The following is a 16,980-nucleotide window of genomic DNA, read 5'->3' on the forward strand; positions in this document are numbered from 1 at the left end:
CTATGTAACCTGATAATTGCAAGTATGTGCCGCACTGTTCACAAAATAACCGTTCGTTCATAGTGTACCCACACACTGGTTTTATGTTATGTATGTTCACTACCGATTAGCAAAACTAAAAAACAAAAATAAAAGCACACATCCTAGGCTGTCGGGATTTGTGCATGATGCCAATTACGTATGTCGCCGTGATTCAACAGGTTTTTGCTATGTATTACAGTTTTTTTTTCTCAATTTGTTAGTGGAGACAAGTTAATTCATACATCGTTCCTTGCTTGAATAAAGATACTCCATCAACACGATTCATAGCTAACTAAGGGTCAAGGTTAACATGCTCGATCGGCATACTGACACATGAGTTAACCTGGGTTTCCTATCCTGAAGGAAATCGATATGACGATTTTATTGGAACTCTAAACCATACGTTTTGCTTCGTATTCCGAGAAAAGTCCCAAAGTGTCGATTTTTGACAAAAAAAAAATATCGAGGTGACACTAGATCTCGACGTTTCATGCAATTTGATGGTATGAAAGCATTTGGCATAAAAAAACATTCGTAACCCCTGATTTTCCTTACTCCCCCTTGGACGATTTTTCTGTCTTCAAAAAACTCAAACTTTGACGGCTGTGCGACACTAGTAAATGAAGTCCGATTGAGCTGATATTTTGCATTGTGTAGTTTTTCGTGGGAATCAACATTTTTAATCATGTTCCCTTTGAAAATTCGAAGGTCACTATTTTTTCATACATCTATTGGCACTCTACTGTATATGTATAAGCCATCTTACGATTCCATGCTTGCTGAGAATGTGAATTAAGCACCTTTAAATATCAAGAAATAAAAACGTCATTTTGGTGAGTTTAACAGTTTCCATGCATATAAATAGATATAGTATTGATATCTTAGACTGATCAACATCAGATTTAACACTCTACGATTCATACGGAAATGAGAGAAAAGTGAAAAAAAAACTTCAGTGAAACTATGTTTTGTAGAGTAACTTTGCCTTCTAAACAATGTGGTACTGTCACCTATTTATATACTACTTAGGCTAAAGTAGCCTAGTAGTGTCAAATCAAACGATTTATGCGATCAATTTACAAAAACGAAAGATTAATTGCTCATCAAAAACGCCTCTCAATTGATCCATTGTTTCGCGTTCTGCATTGTGTTTACATTTGAGGCAATATGAAAAAGTCCGTAAGCATTGACCGACAGCGGTCTTCATCGACAGTAACCTGATAGCCAACTTCATCTTTGAATAAATTCGAATCAATTATACCACCGACTCAAAAATCCGGTGATGAGGTGATGATTATTTTAATGTTTTAACGTAACTTCAGCACGACATTCTGCTTTTGTCTCATTTGACAATTGCCGAGTTTGGTGACCATCTCACTGATGTTGTATTTGTCCGACGATGTAAAATCGATGTTCATTTTAATTCATTTTAATCTCATGATCTTATCTTTATCTTATGATCTTATCATCTTAATCATCTTATCGGCGAGCAACGAAGGGGAATTATTTAGAGGCTCCGCCAACAAAGAAAAGAAGAAGATTAAGAACGAAGGGGAATATCAGCCTAGAACATAACTATTGGATCACGCTGAGGCAAACATTCATTCCATCTGAACAAGACCGTTGCTGGGCGAGCTGTATGGTGAGGAATTGAGTGCCTTTCTCAAGGCAATGGGAGGACAAGTATGAGGAAAGAGGTTTTCCAAGGGCCTTTTTGAACACTAGAGATGAATGAACTGAAGAAGTTTGAAGTCGCTTTAATTCAATAAGGAAAGAAAAGGAAGGCAAGCTTTCAGTATCATTCTAGATACGAAGCAATGAATAGGGGTAGTGGGGGCAAATTGGTCATGGGGGGCAAAGTGGTCACCTGTTTGTTTGGTAGTATATCTATTGACTATAGATGCCGTATTGATAGTCACCTTATGTTTGAAGAATTTAATGACTTTTGAGTTACTCTGTACTTCAGTAGAGCTCTCGCATGTCAAAATACAAATGAAAACAGAAATTACTCTCTCGATAGCCATTTGGCCGTAGTTCTGTGCGCATGGTATCTAAGGAATTTCTCATGAAATTTTGTTTGTTCAATCTGATATGTTGGACAAATCATCAGTTTGGACGACTGTTCACATATTCTAGGAGAGGTGAACAGATATTTTGTTTAATCTCACCGATTAATTAGCATACAAATTATTTTCATGTTTGGGGGCAAAGTGGTCATAGGTGAATAACAACTTACAATGTTCTGTTTACTAAAGCTGATATATCTCATCACAATCTGCTCTTGAAGAAGATCCTTTTTTGGTTTTGACCCTGGATAAATATGCCACTCCAACTAAACCAAGCCTCATTATGCGGAACGTTATGTGTTTCTTACTACGTTTTTGTATGCAAGAGAAAATTAAAATTGAGACTCTAGGTGAACAGACCAAGCTTATTTCATACATGTACCTACAGTAACAAATATAATTTAAACAAATTTGGACGAAAAAAAACGCATAAATCTCTCCCATTTAGCTTGATATGTGTGGGTGACCACTTTGCCCCGACTAGGTGACTACTTTACCTCCAAGCAAAAAAAAAGTTCGATTTTTCACCTTTCTTTCTAATGATGAAAAGTGTACTATTTTGAATTTTTATAGTCAAAGCCGTTTGCTATCTTGAAGAATAATGAGTTGAACTATGATTTTCTTCGAAAAACGGGATTTAAATCGGTATGTGGGCGCTGGAAATGGGCATATTCCTTAGGGTGACCACTTGGCCCCCACTTCCCCTATCGCTTGTTTCAGATTGAGCTGTGGACGCGTCTAAATTATTTACTCGCTGTTGTCTCTGGCATTGCAATCATTAAATCGAATTGATGCCATTGCATTAAGGTTGTGAACTACACAATTATGTGGGGAATCATCGAGCTAGGCTATCATCGGCTCACCAAGAAAATAGAGAAATAGTTCTGGAATTACGTGTGTGATTTGGTTTCACATGACAGTAGCAAAACTCTGTCCCCCAAGGATGACAGCTAAACTAATCTAGACCGGCAATGTTAACAGAAAGGGCTTCTATTGGAAAGAGCGCAAAACTGAGATAAGTGTGTGCATATTTAGTTGCTTCAAGCCATCGATATATGGATATTTGTGTGCGTACGTGTATACGTACGTAAAAATAGTAAGCTAAGCTGAAACCGTAACCGTGCATTGGCCCTTCGCGATGCAAAAATCGCCAAAATTTTATTAAGCTGTGATGGACGATTGTTTGGTGATGGAAATGATGTAGCCGTGATGATAAATATAAACGAGGAGGGGAGATAGCAGGAGGGAAATATTTGCGCTAGGGTATGAGTAATGAATCTCTGCTGATGCAAATATTCTGTCTTTTTCATTACTCCAAGCAGTTAATATCGCGTGTTTTCCGTCATCATAGGGGCTTAATTAGTGCCATTGACATTGCATCAATGCATCGAACTGACGCTATGGCGAAGCAGGCGTTAGGGTAGTGCGCCAAATAATTATTAGGGGTATACCAAGCTAGACCACCATGAATGTCGTGCTGGAATGTTATGAGTTATTTGGGATCGCGTGCAAGTCGCAAAACTGCCTTCAACTAGGATTGCATTTAAGGATGACCGCTTCGCTTATCTCAAGCATGGGAAAGTAATGCAACTTTTTTCGAGGCTAGTAATATTAACAGAAGCGTTTCTTGTTAGAATAGCGCAAAATGATGAGAAGTGTTTATATTCCTATTCGCTTCAAGCAACCAATGTATGGCTTTGTATAGTGTATTATTCTGCGAGGGCAAGAATGAATAATCAATCAATTATCGTCAACCAATTCTACAATAAAAAAACCTTTTCGGGTCGAGCAAACAATTCTACTAAATAGTTATTTCTAAAATTTCGCTGCATTATAAAATAATATCCGAAGTTATAAACAAGCGGCTTGAATAACAAAACAGCGTAGTTCTACGTCAACAATGCGGTCGTATCTTGGACACAACCTCCCCTAATTTTTTCCTGTTCTTTTGGTTACATAGCATGAGTCCAACTGATTTGAACCAGTTGATTGAAAAAACACTGGAATGAGCAGCAACGGTGGTTTCCAGCGCGGTTCGTGGTGGAGCCGATCACGGAACTGCTTGTTGTTTCCCTTCTTTCTCTTCATGTGGAGTATTGCGATAGGTTGAAGCTTGTAGCGCTCAACGAGTTATTCATCAACGGGTTTTGCCCGGCAGCCATCTAGCCACGGACTTGAACGGATTTTCTATGTTGTAGTCATGAGAGCAACAGCATACATGGATCATTCACACAACTTCAAGATTGGTTCCAGACAACCTCGTAGTATTACTTCTTTTGAGATCATACTAAGAGTACAAATTAAATTTTGCAATTTATTCGTGTAGAGTACTACGCGTTCTTTCAACACGTGACCGACTGCGATTGCGACGTATCTTGTTCAGAGACATTTAAAATCGACTTGCATCAAACATCATAACGTAATCCTACTTCAACTATGCAATTATGTCTCGGACACAACCCTTCACTTCTTTTGTACAGCGAACTGTTTTCGGGTGCACAAAAAAAGACCCGAGTGACCTTGGGAAAGACAAAGCGCATGTTGAGGGAAGAACATGATTAGAGTTGGCTTCACGAGTGAATCCAATTTTTTATCTTGAAATGTATTTCAGCCGACAATGACAGTTTTTTTTTGAAAAAAGCATTAGGGGAAGTGGGGGCATAGTGGTCACCCTAAGCAATATACCCATTTCCAGCGTCCACATACCAGTTCAATTCCCGTTTCTCGAAGAATATTATAGTTCAACTCATTGTTGTTTAAGATAGCAAACGGCTTTTACTATGAAAATTCAAAATAGTACACTTTTCATCATTAGAAAAAAAGGTGAAAAATTAAACATTTTTATGTACGTATATTTATGTACGTTAACTATGTCATACACACCAGTGATCATACAATGGGAAAGCCATGACCAAAACATAAGAGCAAGAACTGGCCTTTCACCGACAAACTTCGGGAATACCTATAGAATTACGATGCTCTATAAACCCGCCAGTAATTTTAAATGTTTGCATTATAGGGTCTTTTGTATTTTTTACGCTTGTGTTATAGAACTCGCATTTGCGGATTGTCACATTGACATTCTGAAGGACATTTCTACAGACGACAGACGTGTCTGCAACAGGTCGGTTATCTATACTCCTTCTCGACTATTACACAAAGATTGAACAATAATTTGCTACTACGGCGATCAGGACGCACACGTACCACCGCATATATCGCAACAATATTCATTGATTGATCTTTTAATTTACCCTTTAAAATTACTTTTTACTATAAAATTCCTAGTACTTCTACCAAAACTCGTCATTATAAAATCAGATTATTTTCAGACACAATTCTCGTTCAAGATTTTTCAACCACTTGCAAATAACATGTTGCTCCATGGAATAAATGTTTGATACAGAAAATATGATAGAATAAAGATAGCCCTAAATCGGACAATTCCTTTCTAGAGTTTTGCTCTTATCAACACAATCGGTGATCCATTTTTATTTATATATATATATATATAGATGAAAGACGATATAGGAGTGTGTTTTACCACATGTTTAAAAATCCATTTCCACTTTCGAACGAAGATCAATTTCGTTAGCGCAAACATCAAATGGACTAATAACGCTTGTCAATATGTAATTGTAGAACATATGCGAATTGAATTTTTTGAACTTTTCCATTTTTTTCAGAGTTTTCCGAAAATTTTCAATTGTCATGTTTGGTTGGAATATGTTTAGCTGAAATATGTGTATTATTTTATGGGACCTCTTCTACATTCCAGAGGAAGGAGGGGTGTCATACCATCATAGAAACATTTCTCGTACCCAAAAACCCTCACATCCCAAATATTTGCTATATTTGCTCAATTTGCTTGATTATTTCTCGAGTTATACAGAAGTTTGTGTTTTATTTGTATGGCAGATACCCCTTAGCGGGAGGGGAGGAGCGTCTATTCACCATAGAAACATTTCGTGCCCCCTAAAACCTTCACATGCCATTTACTTGATTAGTTTTCGAGTTATACGGAAATTTGTGTTTCATTTTTATGGCAGCCCCTCCTTAGAGAGGGAAGAGGAGTGTCTATTCACCATAGAAATATTTATTGCACTCTAAAACCTTCACATGCTAACTTTGGTTCTGTTTGTTTGATTTTGCAGATATTTATGCTTCATTAGTTTGGAAGACCCCCCCCCTCCTTGGGAGGGGGAGGAGTGTCTAACCCTCATAGGAACATTTTATAAACCCTAAAACATTCACATGTTAACTTTGGATTCGTTTGCTTGACTAATTTCCGAGTAATGCAGAAATTTGTGTTTCATTGTATGGCGTTATCCGGAAGATAACGGTTCCGGATAATATACTAACGAACGGTGAATCGTTATTGTTTTTAAGCTTTTGAATATTGTAGGAAAAATCCGTTGATTGAGCGTCTACAGCCTCTTAGTTTGTTTATTATGTTAAATGGGTAAATTTTGCTTGATGGGCATTTACAACAAGTTTTACTTTTTTTCGCCAGCCCTAAATAATTATATCATGAAAATATATAAAATAATACGCGCGAGCGGTTACTAAGAGCTTAAAAAACATGTGACATTTTAAAGGAACATTTCCACATCGTATCCTTACAAAAGCTGCCCGAACCGAATATTATTTTATTTCCAGTTCCAATAAATTAGCTGATAATAATTCAGTGTCCTCTTTATTTTGCAGAAAACACACATAACGACACGATGAGTTTTCAGGATGTAAGTATGAAGATATATAATGACAATTATTAAAACTAACTGTTCACCAATTCACCGAAAACTTTGTTCTATTATAAAGATTGTACAGCAGCTTCATACGAGCTTCGCTAGTGGAAAAACACGAAATGTCGATTTCAGGTAAATGTGTTTACATTTTATCATATTTTATATACGATTAATGATGTGTTGCGTTAATTGCACTATATTAGCTGTCTTACAGATTGCTTCACAATTTATGAAATACATTTTCGATCGATCGGGCTGTAGGTCATAAAATCGATTGTGTTCAATGAACCGAGGAACATTATTCTGTTTCTCAAAATAATAGATAACCAATTTCATTAATCGGTTCACCTTTGCCTTCATGATTTTGTGTGTTTTGAATATTATTTTTCCACTCCATTCCGTAGAGAAAAACAACTCAAGAATTTGCTGCGCATGTACGAAGAAAACTCCACCGAGATGGTCAATGTGTTGGCTTCGGACCTGAGGAAACACAAACAGGAGGCCCATGTGCTGGAGATAGATTTTCTCATCAATGACATTCGCAACACCATCTTCAACCTGCGCGAATGGGTGAAACCGGAGACCCCGGAGAAAACTATGGTCAACATTATGGACGGAGTGTACATTTACAAGGATCCGTATGGTGTTGTTTTGGTTATCGGTGCCTGGAACTACCCACTGCAGCTGACACTCGTTCCAGTCGCTGCCGCAATTGCGGCCGGTAACTGTGTGCTTATCAAACCAAGTGAAGTTGCCGCAGCCACATCAAAGTTCATCGCCGAGATGATCCCAAAATATCTCGACTCAGTGAGTTATTTTGTTTTGTGTTTTGCTTCAATGTATAAACGTGAGGAAAATGAAAAGAAAAAACTGATTGGAATATGGAGTTTAACAGTATTTATTGCATATTTATGAGCTGTTTTGCTGGTCTATTTTGATTTCATTCGCGTTCTGATATCGAAAACGAAAAGGAAATTAACATTCTTGCACTTCATGGCATGCAAAGACCATGAGAGTGTACTTGTAAAGGTTAAACCATGCCATATATTTACAGGCAGCGGCTATGAGACGCCCATATCGTGAGCGATTTGCAACAGTCGTTTTCACTTGAAAGTATCAGAACTCATCATAACATATTTTCGAAACCAACGCGGTCTTCGAGTCTTCCTGATATGTCTAGTATATACTTGCGCTTGCAACAATAAATTGCATAATAGCTCATGCTCAGAGCTTTTTCAACAATACTGCAAACATTTTTTTTCGTTTTTCCCACATTATACAATGAAGCAGACACGGTGGAAGCATAAAAAACTTGTTTTCCATTGATTCTTCATTGATAGGAATGTTACCGAGTGGTGGAAGGCGGTGCAAAGGAAACCTCAGAGATATTGAAACAGAAGTTCGATTACGTTTTCTACACTGGTTCTGGTCGGGTAGGGCGGCTCGTACATCAGGCGTGCAATGAGAATTTGACCCCTTGCACACTCGAACTTGGCGGCAAGAGTCCTTGCTATATCGACAGCACAGCGGACATTCCTATTGCTACCAAACGAATTCTTTGGGGGAAATTTATCAACGCAGGACAGACATGCATCGCGCCAGATTATTTGCTGTGCTCGAAGGATGTGCAGAAACAATTTTTGGAAGAAGCTGGAAAGATTCTGAAGGAATGGTACGGCAGCAATCCTAAGGACAGTCCAGATTTGTGCCGAATCATTAATCAGCAACATTTTCAGTTAGTAAAATCGCTTTGATAGGACTATGATTTGTTTGTAAATTATATTCGAATATCTCGTTTCAGACGTTTGAGTGCCATGATTAAGGGAGCTAATGTAGCAATTGGAGGGGATACAGATTCGGAGGAAAAATATATCGCCCCGACAATCCTCATCGATGTCAGCCCGAATGACCCCGTAATGCAGGACGAAATTTTCGGCCCAATCCTGCCAATTATTAACGTCGAGAATGCGTACGAGGCTATCCGGTTTATCAACTCGAGGTAATTTTCTGACAATCCAATAATATACTTGAAACAGTGCACTCGTCCATTGAGATCATTTTCACTTGTTTGTTTAAATCGCTTTGAATGTTGTTAAGTCATTTCATTAAATTTTTTTATTTTCTGTCGTTACGTTTCATTTCGATTTTGCAATGTGTTCCATAAATGCGTTGTTCCCTTTATCAAACCATGATTGGGTTTAAAATATGAACAAAAACATCAGATCACCTGCGCTTGTCATGTACATCTTCACCCAAGATAAGAAGCTGCAAGATCTCTTCATAAATGGTACGAGATCGGGCAGTATGTGTCTCAACGACACTATCATGCAGTACGCTGGTAAGAAGTTCATACGAATTGGTAACGGCAGTTGGTTTAAACATATCTATTAAGCAATGAACATTACCTGACAATTAGCGGGTTGTTAGCTAGCCAACTGGTGGTGGAGTCATGAATACAATTTTATCTGAGGAGTGTATCGAAAAGTAATCTCTAACTATCAAAAATAAAAAAATGCGAATAGGTTGCTGGAATTTTCGAATAAACACGTTTTATTATTGCTCATAGTGTTGGCAGACAGTAGAGTGAATGATTCACGCAGATCGCTGTCTTCTGTAGAATGATCGTACATTGGACTTAATGCTTCCCATCAAATTTTGCACTGGGGCTATAACATTGTCGAACTATGTTTATCTTTATCAATAAAGATAAGAAAGTTAGATTTTTTATTTCATCGACAATTTTGGTCACCCTATTTTTGATAACATAAAAATGAGTGCTCTATCATATTTAACAACTTTGTCGAAGACAGTTTTTGTCTAAAAAAATAAATATCTCTCACAAAGTAGTTTGTTTAACGCTTTCTATCTAAGTTGCATTAGGGTAATCATGAAAAAAACCGTTTTTCACTCTAACTTTTATATTTAAAATTCTACATCAAAATTGTCTTCGTACGACTTTTAGAGCTTACCAAAACCAACATTTTGCGGTGCAGAATTTGATGTTTATGTTGCTCAAAGTTATTGATGGGTTTTCACTCAAAACCTCATGATTTCAATTTAATTAATTTACTCAAGCACAAAAAAATAACATAGCTTTGAAAATCCCATATTATATAGAGTGAAATTTGTTCTTTCATATTCCGTCAGCAAACATTTTTTATGTTTGCCCCACAAAGAATGACAAACAAATGAAAAGAGCGTATTTTTTGGAATAAATAGAAATAACTTTAAGTGAAGTTGGGATTTTGACAAGTTCTGCTCTGAAAGTCGTACGAAGATAATTTTGATGTAGAATTTTAAATAAAAAAGTTAGAGTAAAAAAACGTTTTTTTCATGGTTACCCTAATGCAACTTAGATAGGAAGCGTTTACAAAACTAGTTTGTGGGAGTTTTTATTTTTTAGACAAAAAAAATCGAGGGGTTGAATCCGAGATATGACCGCTTAGGACGTAGGACTACACAATCTTTTTTTATGAAATTTGTTGGTTTATCATTTCGGATATTATTTAGGAATACTTCTAAATTTCACAAATAACTTTTTAGTAAAAAGTTCCGGGGACCCTGAAAAGGTTTAATGGCTTTCTTGCCATTGCGAGAGTAATAGAGTAATTAGTCATGTGTCGCAATTTGTTTCTTTATATCAATGCACGCATTGCACTGAGTATTTAACGAGAGGCATTTTCCGTGCATCGCCATTCAACAAGCATCAAACACGCCTCTGACAGACTCTCCCCCAACTGATCTAGTGTATAACTGAGGCCCCGGCAGCGTTCTGGAATCATCTTTGACATATGTCTCATAGTCCATCAAAATGCAGTTGTTGGAATCATCCAGAGTTCGCTCATATAGCATTCGAATCCTCGTTTTAGCACGATGTTCCGGAGTTTGTTTGGGTACTTTTTGCTTCTTGTAGGTTTTCAAACCATGTATTTTCTTAACCGCTGGATCATTCCGATGTTGGTACCAAATTTCTTGGCCATGTCACGAATAGAAGCGGGTCGATGTTAACGAATATTATCTTGAAAACAGCATTTCAAACGTAAACCAGTGACCTGCTGTTATGCAACAAGTAAACAAGTAAACAAAACATGTTATGGGTACACGTCAAGAAAGTATGCACCCGTTTGTGAGTAATAAAATATCAAATGCTTGAGATTACTTTTCGATACACTTCTTGTTTGTTAATTTTCTTTTGAACTTCTTAACCGCAATATTATCAATAATTGTGTTTCTATTTCTATGTTTGGAAACATTTTTTATTCTTAATATGCTAGTATTCCATTTGGACGAAGAAATTTATTAAGAATATCGGATTATGGATCGAAATGTAGTTATAACAGATGTATTTTTTATAATATTAATCGTCAATCGTTCACATAACGCATTCTAATCTTTGGGTGGAAATTTTATTATGTCCAAATTAAAGGTGCTAATTTTAAGTTAGTACATTTTAAAGGTTTCCCAAAACATGTCGTGATTTCTACGCCTCAAGGAATCAATGCATTGTGCCACAGAAAAATTACTTGTTCTTTGTTAATTCCAGTTTTAGCAAATCCTCCATTAGAGGATATTATTACATAAGAATTTGTGTTAATATATTTAAAACTGACATTGTCAATAATTGTTACTGATAATAGTATAACATATTAGGCTGTCAAAAAAGTCCTGCGGTATTTTTTTTGAATTTTCATTTGTTCATAAAATTAGTTACAATCATCTGTTTTAAGTCAAATATGCGCCGTTTTGTTCGATGACTTGTTCCCAACGAGATGCCAACTTCATAATACCCCTGTTATAGAAGCTCGCTTCCTTATTGGCAAAAAACTCGGATAGTCAATTTTCACAGGCCTCTTTTGTGGCTAACTTCTGACTACCTAGCTCGTTCGCCATGGACAAAAACAGGTGGTAGTCACTTGGTGCAAGGTCCGGAATATACGGCGGATGCAAAAGAACCTCCCATCCGAGCTCCCGGAGCTTCTGGCGCGTCTCCAAAGAAGTGTGTGGCCTGGCGTTATCCTGATGGAAGACAATGCGGCCTCTGTTTATCAAAGATGGCCTCTACTTCATGAGTGCTACCTTCAAGCGGTCCAGTTGTTGGCAGTACAGGTCCGAATTGAGCGTTTGGCCATAGGGAAGCAGCTCATAATAGATTATTCCTTGACAATCCCACCAAACACACAGCAGAACCTTCCTGGCCGTTAATGAGGGCTTGGCCACCGTCTGAGCCGCTCCAGCGGGCTTCGACCACGACCGCTCGCGCTTCACGTTGTCGTAAGTGACCCACTTTTCATCGCCAGTCACCATCCGCTTCAGAAACGGGTCGATTTTGTTGCGATTCAGCAGCGATTCACATGCGTCGATACGGTCAAAGATGTTTTTTTGCGTCAACGTGTGTGGCACCCATACATCGAGCTTCTTTGTGAATCCAAGCTTCTTCAAATGGTTAATAATGGTTTGATGACTTATCCCCAGCTCTTGGCCGATGCTACGGCTGCTACTATGCCGGTCTTTCTCGGCTAATTCAGCGATTTTGTCGCAATTTTCGACGACAGGCCTTCCGGAGCGTGACGCATCTTCGACGACCTCTACACCAGAACGAAAACGTTGAAACCATCGTTGTGCGGTGGAAATGGAAACTGTATCGGGTCCATAAACTGCACAAATTTTATTGTCAGCTTGAGATGCATTTTTGCCATTGTCATAGTACCAAACAAAACACTGTCAAGGACTATATTATATCGCGCAAAAACACCTTTCCAACAATCTATAGTATGACTCGATACAATGAATACAATTAGAACTACGCGCTTACAACGACACCTCGCGGAAATACCGCAGGACTTTTTTGACAGCCTAATATTACAACATATCACTGGTATGTCATTTAATACAGTAATCAAACAAATAAATCATGGATTTAACTTCGCCCCTTCATGTTCATTTATTCGCTTTTCCTGCTTCGCTAATTAAATTTTCTCTACTTGTATGCTAACCATTGTTTTATTCCTTTTTATTATAATACGCTAGGGATAAACCCTTAGCTTTGTACATCTTCAGTAGAAATAAGACGGACCGAAGAGCAATAATTGCTAACACAACTAGTGGTGGGATCTGTATCAATGATACAATGCTACACCTTGCAGGTTAGGAGTTTACACAAAACGGAGGCCCATTAAAAAAATGATCACGTCTCGTCAAGATCTCCCCAGTTCCGGAGTTTATTTATAGCATACACGAGACTTTCTGCCTTATTCGGGGAAGCTTTCTTCGGCAATTTGCCTCCTAGGCAATACTCACACTTCGACTGTATCCCACACCGAAACACCCTTCATGAGCGTTCCGAGCTCCTTCTTGTTTTTTTTTTTTTCCCAAAATATATTTTTTATTAAGGCACATGTGGCGTTAGCCTGACGGGGCCGGGAGTCCAATATTTTGACATATTTTGTCTTACAACTATGTTAGTAATATGTAACCGATTACTCGCGGTTGGCTCGAGGTTAGTATTACAAGTGTTCTCATAATTGGTATGTTGCAGTCTTCGATGCTCTATACGTGTGCCCGACACGGGCTACTTCCTATTGGGATGCAGCTGACCATTAATCAGCAACGCCCCCCTAGTCTGTACCCTATATCTAGCGTGGTGCGTCTTTCTCGACTCGAGGAATCCAGGATAGAATGGTCACTAGCCGGCGCAATCATCAGTTCGTGTAGAGTTGTCATGAGCGGTACAACCTTTGGCTCTTGTTGAATGATCAGTGGACTGCACAACCTTTGGCCCGTGCATCTGTAAAGAGTGTGTGTATGTATTGCCGCGACTAAGTAAAAGTTTATCGATCGCTAGGAGGGATATGAAACGGGGACACAACGAAGGAAACATCATTAAACGTTGACATCGGCGTTTCTGAGGAACAGGTATAGATGAAGCAGAAGATCAGGATCCCGGCTACCTAAGATATCCCGGACGGGGATATCCGATTGTCTGCCTTGTGCTCTCAGTGCTCTAGAGAGCTGAGAGCGAGCAGCATGGAACCGGATACACGACCAGACAACATGCTCGATGTCGTGGTAGCCATCGCCACAATCACAAAGATTGTTTGCTGCGAGCCCAATGCGATAGAGATGCGCGTTTAGGTTGTAGTGATTGGACATAAGCCGAGATATCACGCGAATGAAATCACGACCTACATTCAATCCCTTAAACCATGCACTCGTCGAGACCTTAGGGATAATCGTGTGTAACCAACGACCGAACTCATCTTCACTCCACATGCGCTGCCAACTAACGAGTGTGTCCTGACGAGGAATGTGAAAAAATTCATTATAGGCAATTTGCCTTTCAAAAAGTGTGCCTTCTGAAGCGCCCACCTTAGCTAGCGAGTCCGCTTTCTCATTCCCCGGAATCGAGCAATGAGAGGGAACCCATGCTAAGGTAATCTTGAATAATTTTTCGACCAAAACACTCAATAGATGTCTTATTCTTGTTAGGAAATAAGATGAGCGTTTATCAACTTTCATTGAGCGGATTGCCTCTATTGAGCTGAGACTGTCTGAAAAAATAAAATAATTGTCGATGGGCAGTGTTTCAATGATCCCTAGAGCATAGTATATCGCACCCATTTCAGCGACATACACGGAACAAGGATCTTTGAGTTTGAAAGAGGCACTGGAATTTTCATTGAAGATGCCGAAGCCAGTGGACCCGTTTATGTATGAACCGTCAGTAAAGAACATTTTATCAGATCCAACTTTCCCATATTTTTCCGAAAATATCGACGGAATAACATTGGAGCGTAGGTGATCTGGTATTCCATGGATTTTTTGTCGCATGGACAGATCAAAAATAACAGAGGAATTGCAAAAGTAAGGGAAGCAAACTTGGTTGGAGATGCCTGGTGAAGGGTGCACGTTGTGGGTAAGGTACTCATGGTATAAAGACATAAAACTTGACTGAGGAGTCAGCTGGAGTAGATTTTCGAAGTTATCAATCACCAATGGATTCATGATCTTGCAACGGATGAGAAATCTGTAGGATAATTCTGTGAACCGAAGAGTAAGCGGGGGTACTCCTGCCAAAACTTCGAGACTCATCGTATGTGTCGAATGCAAACACCCCATGGCTATACGCAAGCAACGATATTGTATTCTCTCCAGCTTGAGAATATGAATCCTGGCAGCTGATCGGAAGCAAAAACTGCCATATTCTAACACTGACAATATCGTTGTTTTGTACAACTGAATGAGGTCTCCTGGATGGGCACCCCACCATGTTCCGGTTTGGAGAAAATTGATTCTTTGCTGGCATTTCTGTTTCAAATACGCAATGTGCCTCCCCCTTTTGCTCCTTCTTGTTGATTTTATTTAAAACATCGTAATTTGCCTTGTTTGCGGGCAGAACTTCTATGAAGAGACACTTCCAACATCATCGACCTGTGACGGCAAATCAGGAACTGTTGTCGTATGAATATGACGACTAGGAATCTGAGATTTTTTTTCTGTATTGTAGTGATTTTCAACACTTTTGGCTGGTTCGTCACTTTTGCTTCCATTTTTGGAAGAATATCGGGAGTGAGAATTGAACTCGTGATCTTGAGCGTGAGAGGTATGGATGTTACCACTACGCCAGATCGCCTCCACTGGAATCTGAGATCAACCGAATCATAAAACAACTGTAGGCTTCCGCCAGCTCCTCGAAAAATGCCTTGTTATATATCAGGGATGGTCAAACGGTAGTCCGCGGTCTACCGGTCGTCCGCGTAGGTATTCATAGGTGCCCGCTAGCTGGTCTAGGATAGTGTCACCTCCAAACGCAATTGCCTTCTGCCGTGAATATTTTATAAAGTGCTCACCTTAATAAAACATATTAGTTGTAAGAGTAGATTTTTCTGCATTAAAGTTTCCGTTCTAATATTTTCTTGTAGATTGTTAGTTATTTAATATCCAGTTGCCATAACGACCATAATAATGCAAACAATTGTCACTAGGAACAATTTCACAAAGTTTCCGTCTGGAATATCATTTGTTCAAAAAATGCTGGAAACATAATAGATACAGTCGGATGAAAGTAGTCGGCATAATTTTTCAAGCTGTTTGGTTTGCTCGTTGCAATTCTGGTGTTTTGCCTTGGGAAACATTTCGGCAGCGTTTCAAAATATGAAATTCGTCGACGTTCGAGAAAGAACTAGATTCGATAAGATTCTATCAATTTACAAAATACGAAAGTTTGTTCGGTGTAATAGTTATAGGGATCGAATCGACCGTTCGATTGAATCTTACATAATAGGGTCCAGCATTTCTGATAGAGGGTCCTTATACCTCTAGGTAATTGAGGGATACAATAATCATCTTGAGTGAATTTTTATGGACAATGAGTGCTTTGTATGTTTATAAATGACAATTTCTTTAAAAAATCAACGATATTGATTGATGGGACTTTACAGAAAATAAAGTATTACTTATAAATTGCTATTACTTATCAATTGTCTTTTTTCTGGCTGGAGAAGAAATTACGACTGTTCTTACGAAATTTATCGTTTTGTTCTGGGTTGTAGGAAACAGACGTCTCGAGCTTGATTCCTTCTTTCCGCAAGAAATTCCGAAAGTTTCGTCAAAGCTTTGTAGTCCTGCAATACCTCGAGTGCTTCCGTTTTCGAGTTCTGGAAACATACCACGGTGTTACGACTTGCATCGCCAATGAAAATCAGAAAATAACCACTACCAGCTTTATCGGCTCTATTTTCAAAAGGCCCCAAAAGTCCTAGTAGGTAGGCTCCATGTTTCGCATGGACGTGCGGTAAGTATTTCACAGAATCCTCCACGTGGAATTCCAATCACGTTACCATTTTCTCCCAGCCGGTTCATCTCATTGGTAGAGAGATGGCCAATCCGTAGCCCCTTTCGATAGAGACCATCTGTTTCACAACCAACACCGGACTTGTCAACTGACTTTTTCGATACATTTTTTACAAACCGTTGGGTAGCAAACTGCACATCCAGGTTTCGTCCACCTTGAAGCTCAGCTTCCGAGTAAGCACAATACTTCGAGTAGAAACAGCTGTCCTCAAACGTTCGTGTTCATTGCTTAGTTTCGAATCCTCCTCGTTATGTTCCTTTACGACACATCAGGTCCACTCATTGATGAGCATCAA

At 38.8% G+C, this 16,980-nt stretch overlaps 1 protein-coding gene across 9 annotated transcripts in view; it reads left to right on the forward strand.

Annotated features, from left to right (window-relative positions):
* LOC129765203 (aldehyde dehydrogenase, dimeric NADP-preferring-like) overlaps positions 1 to 16,980 on the forward strand; it is a 57,307-nt gene that overhangs the window by 36,138 nt on the left and 4,189 nt on the right. For 7 of the 9 annotated variants that reach the window (XR_008741405.1, XM_055765235.1, XM_055765232.1 and 4 more), the window contains 5 exons: positions 6,795 to 6,829; positions 6,909 to 6,967; positions 7,240 to 7,642; positions 8,176 to 8,570; positions 8,637 to 8,834. Coding sequence is in view for 8 of the 9 variants with exons in the window: in XM_055765235.1 (XP_055621210.1) it covers positions 6,795 to 6,829; positions 6,909 to 6,967; positions 7,240 to 7,642; positions 8,176 to 8,570; positions 8,637 to 8,834 (1,090 nt within the window). In the remaining variant the exon portion in view is untranslated. Of the gene's footprint in view, positions 1 to 6,794; positions 6,830 to 6,908; positions 6,968 to 7,239; positions 7,643 to 8,175; positions 8,571 to 8,636; positions 8,835 to 9,057; positions 9,174 to 12,862; positions 12,979 to 16,980 lie in introns of all 9 variants that reach the window. The other 2 variants (XM_055765234.1, XM_055765233.1) reach the window with 2 other exon arrangements.

This window comes from Toxorhynchites rutilus, chromosome 2 (assembly GCF_029784135.1).
Source record: "Toxorhynchites rutilus septentrionalis strain SRP chromosome 2, ASM2978413v1, whole genome shotgun sequence".
NCBI classification, from domain to species: domain Eukaryota; kingdom Metazoa; phylum Arthropoda; class Insecta; order Diptera; family Culicidae; genus Toxorhynchites; species Toxorhynchites rutilus.